Source organism: Leucopleurus acutus (genome assembly GCF_964270905.1).
Source record: "Leucopleurus acutus genome assembly, chromosome: 14".
Classification (NCBI taxonomy): domain Eukaryota; kingdom Metazoa; phylum Chordata; class Mammalia; order Artiodactyla; family Delphinidae; genus Leucopleurus; species Leucopleurus acutus.
In genome coordinates this window covers 51,729,871-51,755,450 of record NC_139156.1, presented here as the reverse complement: position 1 = coordinate 51,755,450, position 25,580 = coordinate 51,729,871, and the positions used below count along the sequence as shown (strand labels likewise).

The window sequence follows — 25,580 nt, the reverse complement described above, 5'->3', positions numbered from 1 at the left end:
CCAGAAACTCTAGCCAGTTGTACTGTGCTGACTGATCTCCAACAAAATATATGCTTTCACTGGAATGACTAAAACATTTGGCATCAGAGATAGCATGTAGATTTAGGAATTTCTTTTCTTTTTAAGAGGAAATGTGAAACAGCAGAAAGAGCACTGGATGATGCCCTGTGCTCTGCCTATTCATTTCTTAACCCCCAACCCAACCCCTGGCAACCAGTGTTTTTTATTTTGTTTTTTTTTTTTTTTTTTTTTTGCGGTACGCGGGCCTCTCACTGTTGTGGCCTCTCCCGTTGCGGAGCACAGGCTCCGGATGCGCAGGTTCAGCGGCCGTGGCTCACGGGCCCAGCCGCTCCGCGGCATGTGGGATCTTCCCGGACCCGGGCACGAACCCATGTCCCCTGCATCGGCAGGCGGACTCTCAACCACTGCACCACCAGGGAAGCCCTGAATCGTTTTTAAAATTAAATGATTTGCTCTACTTACATGTCTTCATCATCTAAGTGTATGTATTTTTTAAATAAAAAATACAAATGTGCTTATAATGAAAAGCCACCATCCTTGATCTTATCCTTTTGCACTAATTCCCCATGCCCGATTCCCCCAACATGCACCCCTCCCCAAACACTTGGACGTGCTTAGTAAACCATTTTCATTTGGTATTTTCTTGCTTGTTAACTTCATATCTCTAAATAACATATTAAGCCTCTGTTTCTTTATCTACTTTAGTTATGATACATTGACTTTCCATAATCATGGGAATTTAAGTCATTTACACAACCCCCCACTTCTACTCCCTCCTCCCTACCTGGTTCTATCACTACGCTCAGTTCTCAAAGTTAGACTTAATGACACATTTCAGTCAGTAGAATAATATGGTTAAGAAATGGGGCTTTTTTGTGCAAAACTGAGGTTGATCTAGTTACATATTTCCCTGGTTTCCTCCTAACAGATTTTCAAACTTACAGTAACAATTATATTAGACAGAGCATCCTTTTAAACTTACAAGCCTGTGCCTTTTTTTTTTTTTTCAAGGCAAGACCCCACTTTCATCTCGGTCTGAGTTGCATGAGGCTTTTAATATGAAATCACTTTCCATTCAGTCCAAAGCTTCCTTGTTGCTGATGAATGTCATACATAATGAAAGATTATATCCATTTATCCTCAGCAGTAAATCATTTATCACACAAAGGAGATATATTATTGTAATTCGGATCAAAGCTGCCCACTTCCTTTAGCCGGCAGAAACGCTGCACCGTTCGTGGATTGTACAGTATCCTGGGAGAAACAGGGGAAATTATGCTGTTGAATGAGGGTTCAGCAAACTCTAGGGGTTTCTAAAATGGCTTTTAAAAAAATCATGTTTCACGTAGAATTTCTATGATCCAGGCATGTGAGCTGTAAGAGTCTTTTTTTTTTGCTTTCTTCACTTAATTAAATCTGAAAGCTGTGGGACTTTTTGCAGCTTCCTCTGTGATGTCTGCAAACAGATTTGTGAATGACATTGTGTGGGTATTTTGCCCCCTTTCTTAGAGAGGCAATAATTATTACCACTTCGTTTTGAAGCATGCTGTGAGTGGTTTTATCAGTTCTTTTGCTAATGAGCTCCTTCTCTGCTTTCTAATGCCAATCATAAAGATGCCTTTTAAATAAGATGTATGTCTCAGATTTCTTTTCTTTTCACTCTTCCTTATCAAGCTGTGTATGGCTTTGCTTCAGGAATCACCCACACTACCCAGGCAAGGAACAAGGCTGGTCTGTTTGATCTCTTGTTGATATCATGCTCTCTCACTGTCTCCTTCTGAGAGCAGTGAATTCCAGAAAGGACATCACACTCCTCCAGAGGAGCCTCTTCTTATGTTGTGTCTTTGATTTTAGGTTATCGTTGCCCTGTATTCCACATCTGTGTTCACTGCTTTTCAAATTCAACAGCGTGTGAGTGCCTCAGTATGGAAACGATCCTAAGTAAAGTGAGCTGCAGAATGAAGGAGGGAGAATGGGCCCTCTTTCTTCCTTTGGTATTACTTGGGCTCCTGGCCAGGATGCTCTTACAGTTTATTCAGAATTTATGCAAAATAGTAGCTAGTGATTCACATGATCAAGTCACAGATCTGCACCTAACGTTTACAGACAACATTACTTCATCTGATCTTCACCACATTCTGGAAGTAGCCTTTCAGCGCTTTGGCCATTTAAGAGCTAGCTATTGAAATTCCTATTCTCCTCCTCCAGACTCTGTGAGCTCATTATGTCCCTTGCATGGTTGATAGAAATAAATGTAATGTGCCCAGGCTCCTTATCCTTAAAACAAGAGATTGCTAAATTTATCAGAACAAGATATAGTGACAGCAAAAATATTATACATTAACTTTAATCTAGATGTTCCTATTGATGGTTCTTACTTCTCTGACTATTCAGATGCTTCTACTCTCATGTAGGTACAGTTGCCGGATCTAGGGAATAAAATACAGGACACCCAGTTAAATTTAAATGCCAGCTAAATAATGAATACATTTTTAGTATAAGTATGTCCCACATATTACATGTGGGACACACTGATATAAAAAAAATATGTTTGAAATTCAGATTTAACTGGGTGTTCTCTATTTTATCTGGAAACCCTAAATACGGGAGAATCCAAATTCTGGTCTTTGCTACTCTATAGCTATGTTACCCAGCTTAGTAAAGGTTATGGACTGAATTGTGTCTTCTGAAAACTCGTATGTTCAAGCGTTAAATTCCAGTGTGATTGTTTCTGGAGATAGGGTCTTTTAGAGATAATTAAGGTTAAATGCGACCATACAGGTGGAGTCCTATTCTGATAGGATTGGTGGCCTTAGAAGAAGTGGCAGAGAGAGACTGAAGAGTGAGAGCCAGATCAATCTCTCTCTCTCCACCATGTGAGGTAACAGAAAGCAGCCACCTGCAACCCAAAGGGAGAGCCTCTCCTCACCAGACGCATACCTTGCTGGCACCTTGATCTTGGACCTCTAGTCTCCAGAACTGTGGGAAAATAATTTTCTGTTGTTTAAGCCACCCAGTCTATGATATGTTTCTATGGCAGCCCAAGTTGACTAAAATGGCAAGTTTAGCATGTTTTCCTCTGGCTCAGTTTTACATTTCTCGCTGAACTGTGAGCTGGGAAAGACGGTTGTCACTTTTCTTCCACTGACTAGTCTCAACATGTGAGTCCATTACACTTCTAATTTCAAGAAAGTAGAGAGAGAAAAGTGAAGGAATCTGCTAATAGTTGAACCTTAAGCCTCAGAGAAAGTCTATGATTGGCTAATCTCACAATCTTAGCGACATCTTAAGTGAAAATAATCAAGAGGAATCATAGGGAGTAGATGGGACAATAAATCCCGGTCCATTGTTGGCTGGGAACTATCAAAGGCAGTCATGGGAACTTTGAATTAACTAAGGAAGTGGGGGAAGGGAGCATGACTGTCCTCTGACTTTAATGTTAGGACCTTAATTATCTGCCTAAATTTTCTGATCACTAAACATATTTATAAGCATTGGGGGCAATGTGTGTCTATGTCTGTGTGTGTGCAATGTGCACAGAGCACACACTATATCAAGGCTCATAACCCCACTTAGAGATGAGCACCTGAGACCTTAGAGAGGTCAGTCACTGACGTCTGTCATACCTCTAAGTGGCAGAATTAGGGGTCGTTCTGCATCCACAGGACATACCTTTTCCACCATAACAGGCTACCTCCCTTGAAAGCTAGAATCTCATGTTCGTCATGTTAGAATTTATGTATACTAGGAAACTAATAACATAACATTTTCTCAATTTGAATTTATAAAGCAAAATTCCATCTATCCTTCACTTGTCATTATTACTCCCTAACCCTTTGGCTCTTGATAAAGACAATGATTATTTTACTACCTCTAACGTGATATTGAAATTAGTCTTACTGCAAGAAGGCCAATAGATTACTTCTTAATTTACCTTCTTAGCCTAAAAAGGGATTCTTTTTTCTTTTAGATGCAGTAAAAATCAAAGCTAAGTTAGATAGAATGGCTTTTTCAGCCCACATAGCTGCTTTGGGTACTATTGCTATGCACTCTAAGCTGCGTAGTACCTTCACGTCATGTTATGTGTTTTAATTTTGTTAATGAAGTAGTAAGGCTGAGTGAGGCTCTTGACCAAATAGGGTCAGAAATTTCTATAAAGGCCAAGATATTTATTCAGACTGACATGAGAACTCCTTAGCCACTGATTGTTCAAAAGTGCATGTACCATATATGGGAGTAAGAGGACGATGTAAACAGGTTCTGTCCCTCTGGTACTAAAATTGACCAATGAAGTGTATGGGTGACTGCTGGACCAGGAACCTAATGTTTACACATGGTTGAGAGGAACTTGCAGTTGAGGAAACACATGTTTCTTGTATTTTTTTAATGTCTCAGACTTGAAATCATTCTTTTCCGTTTCGTCTTTAGGACTCAAATAGTAACTGAATGCAGCACACCTCCTGAATTTGAGCAGATGCTTTCAGATTCACTTCTGAAATCATATCAGTCTCATGATGAAGTAATTGGCCTCCATCTACTTTTGAATTCAAACTTTGCTAAGGGGAAATTTTAAAAATTATTACATTTTCTGAAAATTGCAGGTATAGCTTCATTAGCAAGAATAATCATGGTTGTAAGGTGAGTGACATAAGCAACAGTTTCCTCAGCCATGGAATTTGTGATGTATTTGAAAGCTGTTGATAACACATTGGAGGACCCTCATGCTTTTGAAGACAGTTGTTGCTCTGCAATTTAAAATAATCTGATTCTAAATTCTTCCATCTGTAGTTCAAAGGATTTTAGAAAGACTGTACCTACAGCCAGGCTACAGGTAAATTTAATTCCAGTTGATTAACTTAAAGATCTTGCTGTCTTAATTAGTGTTCCTTTTAAATAAGACCACTTAATTAAGTTCTAAATTCAGCTAAAGAAAACTTACACCTTAATCAGTGTCACAGTATTCTCCATAGCAAAACCTAGATCTCAGTTTCAGCAGTGAGTGGCAGGGAAGGGAATTTGTTCTAACACCATTAATAATTTTTGAGCCTATAACTCTAGGCTGCAGATCCTTAGGTAGAAAAGTTTCTGGTCCCCCCAGCACACATTTGCATTCAGATAGAGACCTGGTTTGGGATTCTGGCTCCAGAACCCCCCATCTCTTCCATGCTGGGCAATTCATTCACCTTGCTGAAACTGTATCTTCTGTTTTTGTTTGTTTGTTTTGTTTCTGGTTTTTTTTCTTTCTTTTTTCATTTTCTTTTTCTTTTTTATTAAACTGAGGACAGTCCACAATCAAGAAATGTCGTTCTTTAAGAGTGGTACTCCTAAAGACCCATAGTTAGTGAATACCCCTTAAATTAACACAAAGCTAGGGACATTTGCCTTTAAATCAGTGACCAGCCTCTGTGACATGGTTTGCTTAAGAACATTTTGAAATTGGATAATAACTTACAAATCTAGGTCTTTAATTCTTACCATAAATCATGGCTTCAGTTCATGATATTTGGACCATATTTTTAAATACTAATCTTAGGAAAGATACCTGGGTGAACGATGATTTATGTATCTACTGAATTTCCGTGAAGAATGTCAGAAAGTGCCACAGATCAAGCAAGGACGTTAAGGTCACCTCCAGCTAAGTGTGTACCTAGTTCAAGTACTCACTGGCTGTGTGATTTTGGAACAAGATGCTTAACCTTTCTGAACCTCCGTTTCCTCACTTGAAAAGCTGCGATGATGATTCCAAATTCAAAGAATATTTTTAAAAAACTAACACGTGTTGAGAGCTTACCATGAACAACAGGTGTTATTTATTCCTAATAATAATTCTAGGAGGGAGCAACTATTATTATCTCCAAGTTACAGATGAAGAAAAGGAGGCAGAGGAAGGCTAAGCAGCTAGTACATAGCCGATCCTGGATTTAAACCCAGGCTGTTCTCCAAACCACTCTGCCTCTAAAATGTAAAGTTTAAACGCCTGATGATTTTTCCATTTTTCCCAACCAAGGGCTGACATTGAGGCTGAGGAGAATTGGCAGGAGATAATTGCCAAACTGGAGGGATTGTTCTTTTATCAAATCAGCATTTAATAGGCCCCTTAAAATTGGCAGACTTGTATATCACTGACAAAGTGTCTACTTTCCTGTAACACCGAAGAGTAACTACCATTTTTTGGTCTATGAGTAAAGGTTGGTACAGTCAGGAAACAAACCATACAGTTTGCCACCATTTCTCTTGTGAAGTTAATCGATTTCTGCTAGTTTGAATTTTATGTCTAAAATCAAGTTTCCAAGAAGGAAGCATGTATACTTTCTCTAAAATGTATGCAGAAACCAGGCGCTACACCAGGATTGAAGCAAACGTTTGAACATTTTTCTAACCTCCATATATTTCTCTCTGTAAATTATGTAAAATGCATCTCTGCAAATACGCGAGGTAGAAGGTCCCTAAGCATAAGAATGGCCAAAATTCATGTATGTAATATCAACCACGCGTGCTTGTTTATTTTTTCTCCTTCCTGGTATCATTCCCATTTTGTTCGGGTTTAAAGTGGGGAACAGGTATATTAAAAGGTTTGCGTTAAGTATATCCATGCAAATACTAAGTGAAGAAGTGAGGCTATAAACTCGACACTGTTAATCATTCTGATATAGTTGAGGAAGAAGTGATAAGAGACATTGTGTTGGCTGAGAATCCATGTAGATAACAGAGACCGTGACAGTGAAGACAGAGTAGCAATGGAGAAGAAGGGGGTGAAGCAATGATCACATCTTCCAGTAATGAGTAAATGACCGGGGAATCAACAGATGAGGATTGAGAGGATGGACAGTATAGTTCCCCCAATGGGACAGGTTTTGTGGTATTTGTTTTTGTTTTGCTTTGCTTTGCTTTGCTTTGCTCTCCTAACAGGAGGAAGCAGGAGAAATGGAAGAATAATCTGGAAATGTAGGGAGGCTGTTGGTAAGAAGTGAGAGTTCTTTCATTTTCACTCAAAGTCATTAATCTTAGCTCTCATTTGTTGCTATTCATAAAATGAGTTCAAAGAAATAAATTGGCATGTGAGTATCGTAAGAGAAGAGATGGGCATGGTCTGAAGTTAGTAGTGTGGGCTGATGACCGTGGGAGCCACTTTTAGCTGGCCAAAGGATGCCCATTTCCGTGGGAACATCAGCAAATGAGCTGACCATTTAAAAAGTCTCTTCCTTGGGGGTCCTCCACATCCAGGCTGAGTGCTAGGGTCACTGCTTCTGCTTTAACACCCTAGACAAATCAAGTATTAGCTTCTAGCTGACAGTCATGCATTTTGTATTTTCTTATCTTTGCCAGGATTATTCTCTTTTCTTTTGCCCAAGAATTGCCTTTTAAAACTTTTCTCTAAAACTGGGCTTTTCTTCAGGGATGATGTAGAAGGGGAAAACATGAATAGAAGGGGTGGCTTGTTATTTTAGGTACAGCTGAACAAGTGGGAGAGGCATGAGGGCCAAATCAGGAGGATGTAAGGAGTAGAAAAAGTGAGGTCTGCATTTGAAAATATACAGCTGGCCCTATCCCTGTGGAAAGGGAGGGACCTGGTTCGTGATTTGGCCCTGAGGCTCACCAAGAGAGGTACTTTGCTGACACTTAAACTGGGCTCAGAATCTCCAATTTCTGACCCCACTTCGTTGCCAGGGGCCAGTTTCCCTTATTCAGGGTTACCACGCCATGGTTCTCTTCAACCCCTCATCCGCCCTACCCTGCTTTGGACATTGTCTCCTCAATGATGCCCTTCCCCACTGCCTTTTAAATTTGTAAATAAACAAAACACACAACACAATCAAGAACTTACTGATTTCTGAAGTGACAAGTCCTTCATCTCAGAGTAGGTGAACGCACAGAATTTAAGACTAATTTTTTTTTTTCAAAATAGAATTCTTAGCTCTTGCTGACTGAGTTGACTTTGTGGTTGTTCTGCTGTGGATAACGCTTCTCCCAGTTTCGTTACCCAACTCTTTATAAACCGTGGCTGTCTTTTCTATTCTAATCCTGTTCTTTGGCCATCCAGTTGTAGAAGCAAAACTTACCTGTTAAGACCACCAGGGAACACTGATATTTTTAATAAAATTTCTATGATGCAAGCCTTCTCAGGGATAAATAAATTCAGACAACAGGCAGTGGATGAATTCAGTGGAGCTCTGAAGCAATGCAGAGAAGAAAAATAATAGAGTATTTAACCTGGTTAATGCAAGATTTGTGCTTTTTTTTCCAAACGTGTATTTACCCTTCACATGCACTTGTAAAATTTTACTAATTCTGTCATGCTTTATTACGATGAACAGAAAGAACTTTCTGTTATGCGAACTTCTCTTGTTCATATACCTGTATCTCTCAGAAAACAAAAAATCTTAAAAAGCTGTCTCAAAATCCCCCCACAACTAACAAAACCCAAAACAAACATGCAATGATATTTCTCAAGAGATGTGCTGTTTATCACACTGTCAGAAGGTCTGCCAAACCCAATCTGTTCAACAGAAGTGCATCTTAGACATTATTTTCTTTTGCTTTATTTCCTTAACAGTGTCATAAATTCAATCCACCTCATTGGCTTTACCTGCTGGCCACATTTTGTCTTCCAATTTGGATGGATTTGAACTTATCAAGGTGACGTGTGATTTTTAAGTGGAAATTTTAATTTGTCATTCTGAAAATCCAGCACCAATTAGCAGGGACGCGGCCACCTTAGCAAAGGAGCGGGGCTTTGCTGCATAGCCAGTCACAGCCCTCGGCAGGTTTCCTAGCCTGGGCCAGGCTGCTCCAACATCATCACACTTTTTTTATGTTCATACCAGCACACAGGTGTGAAGGCAGTATGAAGGAACACACTGTGCAATTTTCCTGATACTCCATGAGGCCTGAACACTTCAGAGTGGGCTCAAAGTCATGGAAAATCAGTTGAAGACTAGAAAAATTTCAAACATCGTCCCTTATTTTCTTCTCCACACGCAAACGGAATAATGCATTTTAAGTGATAAAAACCCCTTAAAAAGCAAAGCAAAACAAAAGCACTTCCCCTTAAAAGCAGCTATCTCCCTAGGATACCACTTTCATATTAAATGAAGATACAAAGAGTGAAGTGTGCTTAAAATCCCCCACATATGTTGGAAATAAAAACCTCAGGAGTAAATAAATGCATGTTACAGCACCCACCCAGCACCTAAGTCATCATTACAAGAAAATGAAAACCCAAACACTGTGGTTCAGGTAATTTTGAATAAAGGCCACCTAACAATGTTAGGGCAGCTTTCAGACAACAGGAATTTATTTCTTCATCACAAATGTGCTTCAGTCTTAAGTATTTTCTGACTTTGTACCATTATCGAACCAGTGATATGCCTGCTTTATTTCAAGTGCAATAAATGAATTTTTAAAAAGGTTCTGAAAATATGTGTCTGCTTAAGCAAGTTCTCTCAATAGCCTGTTGGGTATTTGGGGTGTCCATATGTCAGAAGTCTTTGTTCTCAATCTATAGGGAAAATTGCCAAATACACTCCAGCGTTCCAGACTTAAAAAGGTGCTAAAGAGAGCCTGCCCCGTTACCTGCATTCCAGTTCAGCTCACAATGAAAGGTAGAAAAATTACCTAGGTGCCTTTCACTGTGACTGCTCCAGTTGCAATAGACTTTATCTAATAAAGTGTTTATTACACTCAGAAAACAAAGCATATTCTGAAGAAAGAATCCACGGCTCCCATCTCTGACAGAATGATCTCTTTGAATTCTTTTGTTGATTTTGTCGATTTCTAACAACCAGAGGATTGTTTTTTAAATCTGATTTTTATGCCAGCAGCACAATTTCCTCCTCAGTAAGTAGGACGGATTCATCCCACAAGCAACAATGGATGTGTTCCTGCTTAACTTGAGCATGAGAGATTAAGCTTCAAGCAGATATACTAAATGCCACCTCCCTGCTTACACAGACTGCTCAGAGGCAGGAGTGCGGAGCCTCAGCTGTATTTTGTTCCTTGAACTGCCCGCTGATGAGCTGAGGCTGTCCGAGGCGGCCAAGCAGCCTTGACTGAGTGAGCTGTGAGAAGACTGTGGACTGGCAGGGCTGAAGCGATATGCCCCATTGCGAGGGCTTTCAGGCAAATTCCCTGCCTCCAAATTGCACCCACCTTCGGAAAGTTGCCTTGTACAATGCCTCGCAGAAAGTACGCACTTTGCACCTGTTTGCTGAATAGAAAAGAGAAAAATGAGGAGAGGAAAATGTGAGTTTAAAGAAAATGCACAGAGGCCTTGCACATAGAGATAGATGCCTTTCAGATCTTGCCAGATCGGAAATAAATGCTGCTATTTCTGACCCAGCAGTTAGGCGGCAATGACTGGAAGAATTGCTAAGTTAAAAAAAAAAAAAAAAGGTAAAATTAGCAAATGAACAAACTAGTAAAACACAAGGAAAATAAACAGCCCAGATCTACTGATAATATTTGATCAGTCACGTTAGAAAATGATTTTTTGTTAGGAAAATAACACTTGCAATATGATGCTTTCCGAAGGGGTATTTGCAGTCTTTTAGAGTCCAGTGTGTTGCATAAAGAATCCTGCAGAATTATGAGGGTAACCATTATTCATACTGCTCTGAGGGGCATCTTACATTGCTACTAAGTTTGCTCATTAGATATTACCTATAAAACTATAAAAGCAAAGTGGTGCTGTTTTTTTACACAGACATGACTAAAATTCACCTACTATCAATGTTAGAAACAGACTGAACCAAGCCATACAAAAGCATGAATGTACTGTTCTCACGGTGATGTAATTGGTGGCTACTTTGCTTGTTGAAATCTCGAACCATTCACAAACACATGCATATGTTTGTCGTTTACCCCTTTTCTCAGGTGCAAAGAAGGCTACCAAGGAGTCCGTTGTGATCAATTTCTGCCGAAAACTGATTCCATCTTATCGGATCCAAGTAGGTCAAGCGTTTTTCTTCTGTCTCTAACACAATATAAAACTCTGAGCCACAGTTGCTAACTCACTGACGGCTGTATCTCAGTTTTGTGTCTCTGAGTGCTGCCAAGGGTGGGAGCTCGGGACAGACACTCGCATTCAAAGTTTGTTCAGAACTGTCTCTGTCCAGGTGTAGGTCTTCTCCAGGGATGGGGTCTGATTTCCAGATTCATCTCTACCACAACCCTCTGCTGGGAACTGCAGCAAGTCCTGCTCCCTTAGCTTTCAGACTCTCCCACTATCACTCCATTATGAAAGCAAGAATATAGAAACATAAAAGACCTTATTTTTTATCCAAAAGAGTATTATGAGAACTATAGTATCGTATTGCTTCTTACCCAGTGGTTGGTAATTTGTGAAAATATTAAACCTATTAACCTTTACCTTCCTAAAGTAAGGAAATACACATAAAAAATTATATAAGAAGTTTTCAAACCAACTGTGAAAACCTCATTTTTAGCAGCACTCTTCGAGTATCAGCGATTACTGTACCAATGACAAATTATTTGGTTTTCCATTCATGAAAGAAGACAATTTGCCACTACAAAATATTGCCGCTCATTAGTTTCTGTCTCTATACAGAGTAAAAAGTAACGTTCTATATGAATATGCCCAATTCTGGTCAAATGTGAAATTTTTACTTTATCTGTAAATAATCAGCTCTTTCAATGACTGCTACGATTGCATTGCCACTAAGGAAAAGGGGACTTTTATTGAAGCAGAAGTTTAGTTCAGTGAAGATAATGACAGACATTTCCAAGTCGTAAAGGCAAGATTTTGGTTCTCTGAATACCAAACATGCATAGCATAAACTTTATCATGCATTGACAACAGCCAGAGGTCGTCCGGTCTGTGAATGGGCCCATCGCTGCATAATGACCATGTTTAGCCATCCTTCAACACCTTTTCAAAATGCATATTTCCATTTCCCCCTTGAATTTTTAGGTATGTTTCCTCGGGTAAATGTAATATTTTTTAAAAAGGAAATTTTTGTTTAATTCAGTTTGCTTGTGTTTTATCTTGTCAAGGCAAGCTGCCACTGTACGGCGTTCGCTCCTCTTTTTTTTTTTTTTGCAAATTTAGCTCTCCTAGAGAAAGGTGGTTGTTGCCTAAAAGCCAGCAACCAAGCTAGCCATGATCTGTGTTCTCTGAAATGTGAGGCTCTGGTCTATAGGAGTTTCCCAGGTAGGGGGCAGTTACTAGAACGTGTTGAATCTTTCCTATCTTGTGATTTTTGCCACTTGCTAAGCTGATGTCTAAAAGGTATGGTTGTGGCTAGAGACGTATAATTTGGAATACTAGAAATCTTACAGAGAAGAGTGGGTTTGCTGATTTCTTTCTTTCTCTTTTTATTCACTTTGATATATTATACTTAGCTTCCCTCTTTGTTTTTTTTTTTCCCTTCTTTCTTTCTCTTTCCTTCCCTTTTATTGTCCCCTTTCCTTTTCTTCTCTTTATTATTTTCTTGCATCCCTTTATGCTTCCTCCCTTCCCCTCCCTTCTTCCCTCCCTCCCTCCCTCCCTCCCTTCCTTCCTCCCTCCCTCCCTCCCTCCCTCCCTCCCTCCCTCCTTCCCTCCCTCCCTTCCTTCCTTCCTTCCTTCCTTCCTTCCTTCCTTTCTCTCTTCCTATATAGCTGTGGAATATCTGTCCAGTACGGGTACTGGGACAGGGCTTGCATATGGTACAGAATGGGTAAAATAACTTTACACAGTCTAATCAGACCTTTGCCATTCAGTTGAATATGATAGTCCATCACTGCAAAAGCTGAGAATGAGGCCACTATAAGGACTGTGTGCTTCTCAAAGAAAAATGATCCCATGATCAGAGTCACCAACCCTGCAAACCTTGGTCTCACATCCACAAAAATATTTAGTTCAACAATACTTACAATGGTGAAAAAATAGACACATTCTGAAAAGATTATGTTTAAGTAGCACATTATGTGGCACATCGATCATGTTCCAGTAAATTATTAAAATAAGAGCTGTATGAAATAGTCCTATTAAGTGAAACAGCAAGTTAGAAAATTATTTTCATGTAAGATTGCAATAAGAACTTTCTTTGGTCCAAAGGTGGAAAAAAACATACACTAAAATGCTAAAAGGGAACTTTAAGTATTGGGATTATAGAAGTATATGAAAAATTTTCCTTTTTATCCTGTTTTCTGTAAAATGACATATCATTATGTGAATCAAAATGCCAGGATGCCTTGTGTTGGGCCGCACGACACAGGCCTGCAAGCCCTGTGCTTGCCCAGCTTCAACACCAAAGAAAGAGCCCAGAGTCAGCAAGAGACAGCAGTGGCTTAATGGATGAGGAAGCTTACATGTCTGAAGCAAGGTCCTGGAGCAGGACCCCACCATCTGTGGCAGATGGCGGGCAGAACATGGTGGCGGGCTTTGCTGGGGTGGGGGGCAGGGTCACCAGTTATAGGAGGAATTAACATCAGGTCGGCTCATTGGTTACCAGGGAAACCAGCAGAGGGACAGCCTGCTTCTCACTGCCCCTTTGATAAGCTATCAGAGTGGAGATGTTCTGATCTAAAGCTAGGACAGTCATTAGCTGGAGCCTGGGGCAAGTATGTAAGAACGTCAGTCGGGTGAGTAGGGTGTAGGTGAAGCAGACACTAGTCTAGTCGAACAGGGGATGTCCAGAGAACAGCCATCTTGAGTGTCCTGACCATACACCTTGAAATTCAAAAAAACAAAACAAAACATTGAGAAACCTATGGGTGAGTCCCTGTGACACAGTTTAAATGGGAAAAGCATTTATTTCCCATTCATCTATGCATGCATCTATTTACTTATGTGATCATTAATTCCTTCCCCAGATATTTTCTGAGCACCCACCAAGGGCCATCTATAATTGGTCAGATTCTCTTAGTACAGAAGTGTACAAACAGGAGTTAGGTTCTAAGGCCCCCAAGGCTAGTGAGGGAGAAAAACATGTAGACACGTAAGCATGGGCCTGTTTCTGGCAGAAACATTTATTCCTTTGTGATCTTGGCAGATGTATGAAGCCCCTGAACCTCGGGCTTGTCATCTGTATACTGCCAATAATAACACCTATAGGCATCTATCACCATGATTGACAGGAGGTCAGTTCCAGGTAAACATTAGCCTACTTCCTTGCTCATTCATTGTAGTCATACTAATATGTGTTCAGAGTTTACGTGTGTTAGGCACTGGGCCAAAGGACTTTACTTGGATTATCTCATTAAACCCTCACAATCAAAGTCCAGCAGAGTTACTGGCAAATGACCACATTTTGTAGATGAAGAAATTAGGCCTCGGAGATATTAAATCAACTTGCTCAAGGTCCCACAGCTAGTTAATGCTGGAGTCTAACTTCCAATCCACGTGACTTTGGGACCTGAGCTCCCAACTGCAGGGCTCTTTCCTTCCTTTCCTAGGCCCCTCCTTCCTCTAGTTATTTTCAATATGATATTTATCACTCTAAATTTCATTGGCTGAAACTCAGTGACCTGCAGCAAACATTATTCTAAGGAGCAATATTTGCACAATTTTCATATCTTAATGCAGCAACTTGAGCTTCCATAGAGATGTAAATCCCTAATGAAATTTCCTTGTCAGATTTCTTGCTGAAGGATCGTTTAATTTGCTGCTCATGGTATCTTGGAATGACTCTGCTCTGGAAATAAGCATCCCTCCAACACCCTCCCTCTGCTTTTCCTCCTCTCTCCCTTTTCTTCTCTCTCTCCCTTCTTCTCTCCCCATTTTCTGATTGCATGTTCTATTTAGTGAAATCCTAAGGAACAGTGGGTAGAAGTCTCTGCTGTTTTATTCTCCCCCAGGCGATGCAGAGTTGATCAGAAATGTGTACCTTTGTCAATTAATTTATTATAATAATAATAATAACCTCAAGTTACGTGCATTTAGGGAAGCAAAGCCAGGATGTCACTGTGAGAAACTCAATGGCTGATAGGACCAGTGTTTGCACTGTGGCCCCAGGCTGGGTCTTCAGACCTGTTATTCCAAAAACTCACAAGCTGAACCTGTAGTCAGCTCTACTCAGGAAGACTTGTATACACATAAGAATCAAACTTATACAATCTCTTGATGTCAGTTTTCGGAAAAGCATAATGCATTGTCAGATTACTCAAAACCTCATATGGACCCAGGGTATGGAAGCCACATTCCCATCACAAGGATGAATAAGCAGGGGTTCAGAAGAAAGACAGTGAGAGGAGCAGACTTTCATCAAGATCCAGAGGACGTGACCTTCTGTGGAGGAGCCAGGACCAGCTAATCTAGAATTCCTGAAGAGCTTATACCTGTCCCCTGCTTCCTACTGCTGCCAGCACATGGATAGCCACTGTGAACTTCCAGGAAGCGCCGTCATCTTCTTGATGATTTCTAATGTAATTGCTTTGGAACAAATCCATTTTCCTCACAAATACAGGATCGACCTGTAGACTCCTGTTTTCTCTTATCTCCAGTACCCACCCAGGTCAGGTACCATCTCTAGCCTTAAGGCAGAGCTAGATGGAACGGAAGAACCATGAACTGGCCAAGGTTTCAGGCAGATATTGTCCTGGGTCTTCCCGCTTCAGTGCACATGTCAACCTGAGTTATCAGCAAGATCCTGATCTCATCATTGGCCAAGGAAAGCCTGAGAGCAGCTCCAGAGAATGGATTAAGAGGAGAATCAAAGAATGGTACAGGGTGGAAAAGACACCCATCTGCAGTGTGGGTCCTTTTCCTGACACACAGCCAGTGGTAACCATTTCCGGTCCTCACTGTGCCTTCCTGTCCACATCAGCATCTAATACCCAGTATCCTCAGGGCTGGAGGGAGCTGATAAGTCTGCAAGCCCCAAGTTTGGCACGGGGCTTATACAGCTTAAACTCTGTCATCTGCTCTTCCGCATGGGAGGATGGAGGCTAACTTCTATCTCTAGTCTATATAAACCATTAAAAGAAAATTTTCCATAGACAGTTTACTGATCTAGTAGACTTTTATTCAGCAATTCATGAATCAGGCAGCATCCAATCCAGCAGATAGAAAGGAGCTCTGAAGCACTGTATAAGATGAGAGATTCTTAAAGACCAAAGTGACCAAGAACAAGGAAGTTAAACTGGGTGTTTGCTTATTGGTTAAAGCAAGGTTATACCACTTATATGGAGCAAAGGAAACTCAGGTAACTCGTGCTGAGCAGGCAAGCACTGGTTGGTTAAGCTAAGCCCTTCTTTTCTGGGAGAGCCAAGCATAGAAACTTAGTTAAGTTTTTGTTTGCTGATATGGGACTTAGCATGAGTGACTCCATCTTGGTTTTAACCTGGTAACTTTAACAGTACTGTCTTACATTCATACTTTGGTTTCTTTGGATCTTAGAAACCAGGCTGTGCTCTCAGGGTGCCCTGTAAGATGCCAGCAGCCTGTCAGGATACGATTCAGATGAAGACTAGCAAAAAATATGATAGGAGTTTTTAGACTCTCCATCACTCCAAACTGGGCTTGTGTACCCCAGCTTCTCAGGAATAATCACTTTGCAGATCCAAAAAGTAAATTTGCCGTGACATGTGGTTCTAGCCACAGAGGGAGCACCAGGCAGTGAACCAGTTCACAGAACCCTCTTCAGAATGGTTTGCAGGGACAACTAACTCATCAGGTCTCAGCACTATTGGTCTCCTTCCCTGTGTACCAGGAAGCGGATTGGGTCGTCACTTACCCAGTGCCCAAACCAGTCAGCCCAGGGCAGAGTGGTGGTGCTTTGCCATGCGTGGCACAGTGAGGGAGAGGGAAACTTGGGAGAGCCTCCGAGAGCCAATGTGGGGCCTGGGAGCCCAAGCAGGAGTTGACTAAGCAGTTGCAGAGGTTTCCTTGAAGGGTATCAGTGGGGAGTTTCCCAAAGAGACCCATGTTCCACCCTTTTGCCTTTCCCGATTTCATGTAGTATATGGAAAAGTGTGCAGTGTGACAACTACTAGATGGAAGGGTATAAGAAAAGGTCCTCTGAATCAGGAGTTAAAAGATCTTGATTCTAATCCTGTGACCACTTGCTCTTAGCAGTGTGGCCTTGGGTGAATCACAGTGCAATTGAGCGTCAGTTTCTTTATTGTAGAAGAATCCTCCAGGCACCCTGGTTAAAAGAAGAAAACAGCCCTCAGTACCGAGCAGGCTGTCCCTGCAAGCCATTCAAAAGCAGGGTCAAACGCACAGCTGAAATAATCTTTTTATTCATTCATTCACTTATCCCCTAAGTAATTAAGCACATATAAAGTACACCATGCTGTGGATTCAAACAGTAGTAATTAAGGATCCTACCAGCAATAAACTCATAGTCTAGAAAACTGCATTTATTTAAATTGAATTACAGGCTCCAAAGAATGTGCTGTCTGTAAGACATTAAAGTGTTTTTTTTCATTCACTCATTCAACTCTTACTAATAGTTGGACATGGGACAAGTTGCTTAACCTTGATGGGTCCTGGTTTTCTTCTTTATAAAATAAAATACTAATTGTCTCTATTGCAGACAGCTATTGTTGGATTAAATAAAATCTATTCAGAGTAGTTTGTGCTTGACACATGGTGAAAACTCAATAAAAGTTATCTAGTATTATCATTATTTTTTATCTTAGCTGTTATTATTGCCTTTATAACTACATGGTATTGCTGCATGAGACATATTATCTGACCTCAAATATCTTCAGTTGCATAGAGGCAAGAAAAAATTGTACAAACAAGTACAAATAATACACATAAAAGACCAGACAGTTTAAGGAACTATCATCAAAATGGGGGACAATAAAAATTCACATGAAGTGGAAGGAAAGGCTTATCTAGGCAGGAGCATGGCAGTGAGTTTTTCACATGGGGTGCTGTGGCTGTGTACTGTTGCACAGGCTGCACACTGCCCAACTTTACAAGTATCATTTGTACTGAAGTGTGAATGAGTCTCTATGGAGGTGGGCTACATGGTCCTGGGTAGGAAATTTCCATTAATAAGTTAGGTGGAGAAACAGAAGGTTCTTGAGGGCACAAAGCATAAACTAATAACCACTTGCTCTTGGCCCATTAATCCTTACTGATGAGAGGGGATGTCTTCCAGACTGAAATCTACTCAGAATACTTAAGTCCCCTACATTACTCTGCCCTCCAGTAGCCATAAAAGCATTGTTAGTAGAATGTATTAATATGTAAAATTTGCAATTCTTAATACCCTTTTTCTGGCCTTGAAAGAAGAGTACCAGAATTATCAGCTTTTGATCATGCCTCTTTGAATCTTACAAAGTCCATCAATTCTATCAGATCTATGCTGTTTTTAGATATTTGATTGCTAACCTAACTTTTACCAATTAAACATGCTAATGTACACCATTTCTAGAACAGTAGGAAGATTAATATATTTACGAGAAAGGAAAAATTTCTCATGATCACATCACTCAGAGTTTACCACTAATAATCATTTTAGGTCATAGCATTCCAACTGTTCTGTAATTTTTATGTGGAATATATAGTCACCCAAATTTGGAAAATATGTATGTTTACATTTAATATATGTCCTTTAAAAAATAATTTGTAAGCCATGCATTGCAAAATGTGGTGAGATTACACATAATTTTTCTTAACATTTTTCTCTATTTTTCTAATTTTCTACAGTACATATTTATTAACAGTACTTATTAAAAGAATGATAATAACACTTTTTGATGCATCTACATGCCAGGCACTGTTCTAAGCATTTTTCAGATAATCCTCAGATGGCTCTTTGAAGTAGATACAATAAAACCCCCCATTTTAATGATGAAGAAACTGAGACAAAGATAAGTAAAACTGTTTGCTCAAGGATAAACTTTAAGTAAGTGGTAGGGCTGGAATTTGAACCCCGTAAGTTATGCAGTCTAAATATGAAAAATGAAAAGACAGTCTCAAAAGTTGACAGTAGCTCTTTCCCATAGAGTTATAATCATTATGATTCCTCTTATTGGTCCCCTTCCTTTGAACATCATTATTTTTCTGTGTGACATTTCAGACTCTGCTGTATTAGACTTTGAGGTATCTGCTGAGACATTATGTATGGGTCCCTTTACAAAACTGTGGCCCGGGATGAAGGAGGGAGAATGCCGTCTAGTTTTATCTAGTTTTATTTTTCCAACTGCCACTTCAGTCCCTGGCAGAACAGGGCGGTCTCCAAGGCAGGTGGGTGAGGGAGTCCTACCACGGTGTAAGTGAGCATGTCCTGTGGTGATGTTCTCTGTTTTTTTTTTAATTTTTCTTGGAATATAGTTGACTTACAATGTTGTATTAGTTTCAGGTGTACAGCAAGGTGAATCAGTCATATATATATATCCATTCTTTTCAGATTCTTTTCCCATATGGGTTATTACAGAATATTGAGTAGAGTTCTCTGTGCTATACAGTAGGTCCTTATTAGTTATCTATTTTATATATAGCAATGTGTACATGTTAATCCCTATCTCCTAATTTATCACTTCTCTCCACGTTTCCACTTTGGTGACCATAAGTCTGATTTCAAGATGTGTGAGTCTGTTTCTGTTTTGTAATTAAGTTCATTTGTATCATTTTTATTAGATTCCACATATAAGTAATGTCGTATGGTATTTGTCTTTCTCTGACTTACTTCACTTAATATGATAATCTCCAGGTCCATCCATGTTGCTGTACATGGCATTATTTCATTCTTTTGTATGGCTGAGTAATATTCCATTGTATATATGTACCACATCTTTTTTTTTTTTAATTAATTAATTTAATTTTGGCTGCACTGGGTCTTCGTTGCTGCACACGGGCTTTCTCTAGTTGCGGCGAGCAGGGGCTACTCTTCCTTTCAGTGCATGGGCTTCTCATTGTCGTGGCTTCTCTTGTTGTGGAGCACAGGCTATAGGTGCATGGGATTCAGTAGTTGTGGTAGACAGGCTCAGCAATTGTGGCTCACGGGCTCTAGAGTGCAGGCTCAGTGGTTGTGGCGCACGGGCTTAGTTGCTCCACGGCATGTGGGATCTTCCTGGACCAGGTATCGAACCCGTGTCCTCTGCATTGGCAGGCTGATTCTTAACCACTGTGCCACCAGGGAAGTCCCTACCACATCTTCTTTATCCATTCCTCTGTTGATGGACATTTAGTTTGCTTCCATGTCTTGGCTATTGTAAATAATGCTGCAGTGAACATTAGGGTGCAGGTATCTTTTCGAATTATGATTTTTCTCCAGATATATGCCCAGAAGTGGGATTGCTGGATCATATGGTAGTTCTATATTTAGGTTTTTAAGGAACTTCCACACTATTCTCCATAATGGTTGCACCAATTTACATTTCCATCAATAGTGTAGGAGGGTTCCTTTTTCTCCACACCCTCTCCAGCATTTATTGTTTGTAGATTTTTTGATGATGGCCATTCTGACAAGTGTGAGGTGATACCTCATTGTGGTTTTGATTTGCATTTCTCTAATAATTACTGATGTTGAACATCTTTTCATGTGCTTTTTGGCCATCTGTACGTGTTCTTTGGAGAAGTGTCTACTTAGATCTTCTGCCCATTTTGTGATTGGGTTGTTTGTTTTTTGAATATGTAGCTGCATGAGTTGTTCGTATATTCTGGAGAGTAATCCCTTGTTGGTTGCTTTGTTTGCAAATATTTTCTCCCATTCTGTGGACTGTTTTTGTTTTGTTTATGGTTTCCTTTGCTGTGCAAAAACTTTTAAGTTTAATTAGGTCCCATTTGTTAATTTTTGTTTTTGTTTTCATTACTCTAGGAGGTGAATCAAAAAAGATATTGCTTCGATTTATGTCAGAGAGTGTTGTACTTATGTTTTCCTCTAAGAGTTTTATAATATCCGTCCTTACATTTAGGTCTTTAATCCTGCCGTGAGGCTTCCACTCTGCCCACACCTACCTCTCTGAACAGGAAATCCTAGCAGCACTCTCCTTCCCTGCCTAGAGGGCACCTACACCTGTGGTTGGTGTAAGCCGGAAGTTGCGTAGCCCATGGGTTACCTGCTCTGGGAGGCTTCAGTTCAGAATGGGTGCTCTGGTTCCACCCCTCCCCCACTGCCCTTCCCCTACCCTCTCCAATTTGAGGGATCTTAATAGGGTTCTTACTACTCACACAAGCTGTTGATAGCCTGAGTACGTTCAGCCTTCAGTACAGTTTAATTTTATATACACAGTATTTTGCAGTTTATTTCTATATTTGTCATATTTGGCTAGTTACTTATGCATGAGGGTGGCACCTCCACACCAGAGATTTATACATTGATGTAACTTTCTTCCAGTATCCATAAAGTATTGCCATTTTCACTGAAAATCTATGTGGAGATAACCTTTACTGAGTATTCCAGTGGCCTTTTTATTTGGAAGTTTCCAAGCGGTACACTTTGAGCATAAGAAGAATTGAAAGAAAAATGGTGGAAAGTTTTGCCAAGAGTATCTGAAGATTAAAAACAAAGAAACAGTAACCACAAGACCAAATTGGCCTTTACCCAAGGGTGTACAGGGCATCTGAGATTACCTTGCTCATAGCTTTTTGTGTTTCCTCCTCATACTCCATTTTGGATAAATTTAAATCACATCTAATAACATTACATGCATCACTAGAGAGTTACCACTCCCCTCTATGAAATACAGAAAAAAAAAATAATGATTTTCCTCTATGTTAGTAAGCCTTTCCTAAATGCATCTATTTATTTACATCCTGTGCACAGAAGCTGTTATGTTTTGGAGATAAATAGCAGAATTACTTGTTAATTTTGAAAGTGTTTTATATGATGCTGTTGCTGGGAGATGACCAATATAGTGCTGTACCAAGCTGCACACCCCCCATCCTCCTTTCCTTGAGAGAGCTATTTTGAGAGAGCATGATAGAGCAATTTCACTCTTGTGTAACTAACATGAAATGGAATGATTTGAGCTATTACCATCTTCATTTCTAATTTGGTACTGCCATCACTCTTTCATTTTTTATCTAGTTTTAAAAATTGGACATGCAAATTGTAAATAGCCTGTGATAATGTGGATTGTAAAGATGAGACAGAAAAGTATAAAAATCTACCACATTGTTGTCAATAATCAGAGACACAGGGTTATGGGTTTTCTCTTAATACTAAAGTCATATTTTTAATTCCAACAGAGATGTTTTCACGGAATGAGAACATACTGTGTGGCAGACATTGTCTATGCCACTATCTCTACTTCCTCGTTTATTACCCACCCCTTACTTGGGGTTATTCTATAGTTGAGGAAACTAAGATTCGGAGAAATTAATTAACCCATCAAAATCACTGAGTTTCTAAGAATTTAAATTCTAATCTGTAGATTATACCCTTTAGCTTTCCCAGTACTTTCTCTTAGGGACCAATAAAGTGTTTGTGTTTTTATTTTTAAGCCAAGGAACTGACGTTTCAAGGACAAAGTAACACAGAAGTTGGTTTTAGAATGTTTGTTGCAATAGGAGCTTTTTATTTATTTATCTATTTATTTATCTAGATAGAGCTATCTCTCTGTCCTTTGATTGTTTGCTTGATTGATTTTTCATGAGGAGTTAAGGGCAAGGCATTCTCCATCATAGCTAGTGGTATGCTTAAAAATTCAACTTAAAATAGGTGAAAAGATGGGCGCATAATTAGTACAGTTTGGGATAGAATTCTGTATTAAGCTATACAGTACAAGGTGCATGGTCTAGTTCCTAACACACAACAAGCACTTGATGAAATTGTGGGCAGTTATAATGAATTTTTGATGATTTGTTTTATATGAGAATAAACTTTTGAGAACAGGCACTGGATCTTCTAAATTTCTGGCTCTCTTAACTTTTCAGTCTCCCCTTATGAATAGAGGTTAACTATCCAGTTTTACTGGTTGGTACCTCCATTGTCTCCATTTTCTTTGGAATCTTGAAAACCAGTCCTTTTAAGAAAGTTCGGTGGTGTAAACATTAATGTGGAATCGATCTGGCAGATAGACACTTGATTCCCCACTGTGTTTTAAACCATGAGGAGGTTTTCAAATTTTCAGTTTTTCCTGGTTTCTTGTCTTCACAGCAGTGCTCTGTAATTATGCCTGCGGGAAGTTTCCAGATATTGGGCATAGCCCACCTCAGTGGTCTAGGAACACATTCCAGACCCAATCGGAGTGTTTCGTGATAATCTGGAAATGTTTCCCCTCAATTAAGAATGAACAATGAGGAATTTAAAAAGCAAACATTTCTATAATGTAAGCCAATTCTGATATAAATAACATTTATTAAGGACCTATTCTGGTTCATGCAAGAAACTTTGCCAGGTGCACTCACATATAGGTTATCATTTAACTCTGACAAGTACAAGATAAAATAGTTATTTCTATCCCCATTTATTTTTGAACAATACAAACAAGACTAAGTAGGCAATATCTAGAGGAAGAAAACTGTGGAGATTTATTGTGGAAATAAGAAAACAAATTGAGAGAAGTAGCGTGCTCTAATATAGAACATATTTTGTAAAAGTCTATTGTTTCTTGAATATATTTCACTCTAGTTTCAAATAAAATCCTCAGACTATTTCTTAAACCTTTATTTTAGTTTTTCTTTATCTTTGTGTGCGTGTTTCATTATGAAATTTGATCAGCAGATTGTTGAAAAATAAAATGCAGATTCTACGGGAGAACAGGGATTGTGTTGGGTTTGGTTACCACTATATCCCAAGTATTGTACCTAACATGCTTCCATCATATCAGACGTAGAAGTATATTTGATTGAATTAGTGAAATAGAAACTTGTCCAAGTTTACATGCTTGTCTACTTCTCATTTTTAAATATGTTTTTTAGTCCATCCACTTCAAAATTTAGTATCAACTCAATGTCTACGACTTTGCTAAGTGTTATGAATAATTAATATAGTAACAATATTTTAAAATACAATTTTTGGCTTAATTTAATTTTAGGATAGTAATACATTCCTAGGATTCAAATCAAACAGTATAAAAAGGTTTAAGATTAAAGTCTTCTACCCCATTCCCCATTCACCCATTTCTCCTCTCACAGGCAATCAGTGTTGTTAGTGTCTTATAAAACTTTATAGTTATTTTATAATATATTTATAAATGAAAGTAATGTATTTATTATAAATACATTATATTTATAATATATTATTATACTATATTTATAATATAGTATATTATAAATAAGTAATATATTTCTAAAAGCAAAATGAACCAAAAATCCCCCCTTTTTTGTATAAGTAACAGCTGATAGTACACACTGTTCTGTATTTTGCTTTTCCACTTAGCAGTGGATCTTCAAGGTAATTTTATTTCAGTACCTATAGAACGTTTGCATTCTTTTTACAATTGAATAACCTATTTCTTTTCACATCAATTGCATATAACATAATATGACAAATAGCATCTTATGTGTGGATTTGCATTTAGGTTATTTTTTATTTACAGTATGCTGTTTTAAACAGTATGAGGGATAAATTTCTGGAAGTGGAACATCTGAATCCAAAATATGTGCCTCTGTAGATATTGGGCTTGTCCTCATTGTCAGTCCTCCAGTCGTACCATTTTAAACTCTCACACCTTCTCCAAACCTTCTGTTTCTCCAGTCTCTTCAACACAACATATTGCTTTATCAAACTACTTTATCTTTGTTCAGACTTAGAAGGGTGCTAGTCATGTAGTTTTTAATCTAATTTCTTTTACGATTGGTGACATGGAACATCTTTTCATATGTTTAAAATCTAGTTTCCTTTCCTGTGAACTCTCTTAATATCCCTTGGTGAGTTTTCTGTTCAGTTTTTGTAATGGTTTGTAGGAGTTGTTTATATGTAAAGGAATTTAGGCCTTTGATAGTGATATGAGGTTGAAATCGTTTGTTTTTTCTTTTAACATTTACATTTTGTCTTTGGTTATAGTAGTTTGTGCCAAGCAGGAAACATACTTCCTTCCTTCCTTCCTTCCTTCCTTCCTTCCTTCCTTCCTTCCTTCCTTCCTTCCTTCCTTCTTTTCTTTTCTCTTCTTTCTTTCTCATAGTATAATAGAATGAATCAATTACTTTCTTTTGGGGCTACTGGGTTTTGTGTAATACTTTGAAAAGATCTTTCTCACTAACTTTATTCAATAGTTTTCCTATATAAATTGGATAGTTTTATTATTTTATGCTTAAATCTTGAAAAAGATATAGATTTCTTTTTTCCTAGACGATTACACAGATTCCCAAGATGATTTTGTTAGTAATATAATTATCAGTAGCATGTATGTTCATAACTTAAATGGCATTTATGTATTAAATATCATATATGTATAAATGAACAAAATATAAAAGGCATAACTAAATATCAAATATTTATTTGGTTCTATTTCTGATCTTCCTATTTTGTGCCATTGACCTATTTGTGTAATATTCTTAACTAAAATACATAGGAGGAGGCAGGTTCTCCTTCAGTTATCCAAACCCATCCCCCCAGATTTTCTGACTATTTGGGTTTCATTAACTAATTCACTACCCACAACTTATTAGTAATATAGATTTGGGGGCTGTATGTTACATTTAAAGGTAGCCATGATGGGCCATGAGTTAATGAAGCAGAAGAAGACAGGTGGCAAATAAATGAATGAAT

General features: G+C 38.9%; 1 protein-coding gene across 7 annotated transcripts in view; it reads left to right on the top strand.

The window, feature by feature from the left end:
• NRG3 (neuregulin 3) overlaps positions 1–25,580 on the top strand; it is a gene marked incomplete at both ends in the record, with an annotated part of 1,058,987 nt that overhangs the window by 800,719 nt on the left and 232,688 nt on the right. For all 7 annotated transcript variants that reach the window (XM_082854628.1, XM_082854632.1, XM_082854631.1 and 4 more), the window contains one exon: positions 10,894–10,967. In XM_082854628.1, the coding sequence (XP_082710754.1) occupies positions 10,894–10,967 (74 nt within the window). The remainder of the gene's footprint in view (positions 1–10,893; positions 10,968–25,580) is intronic.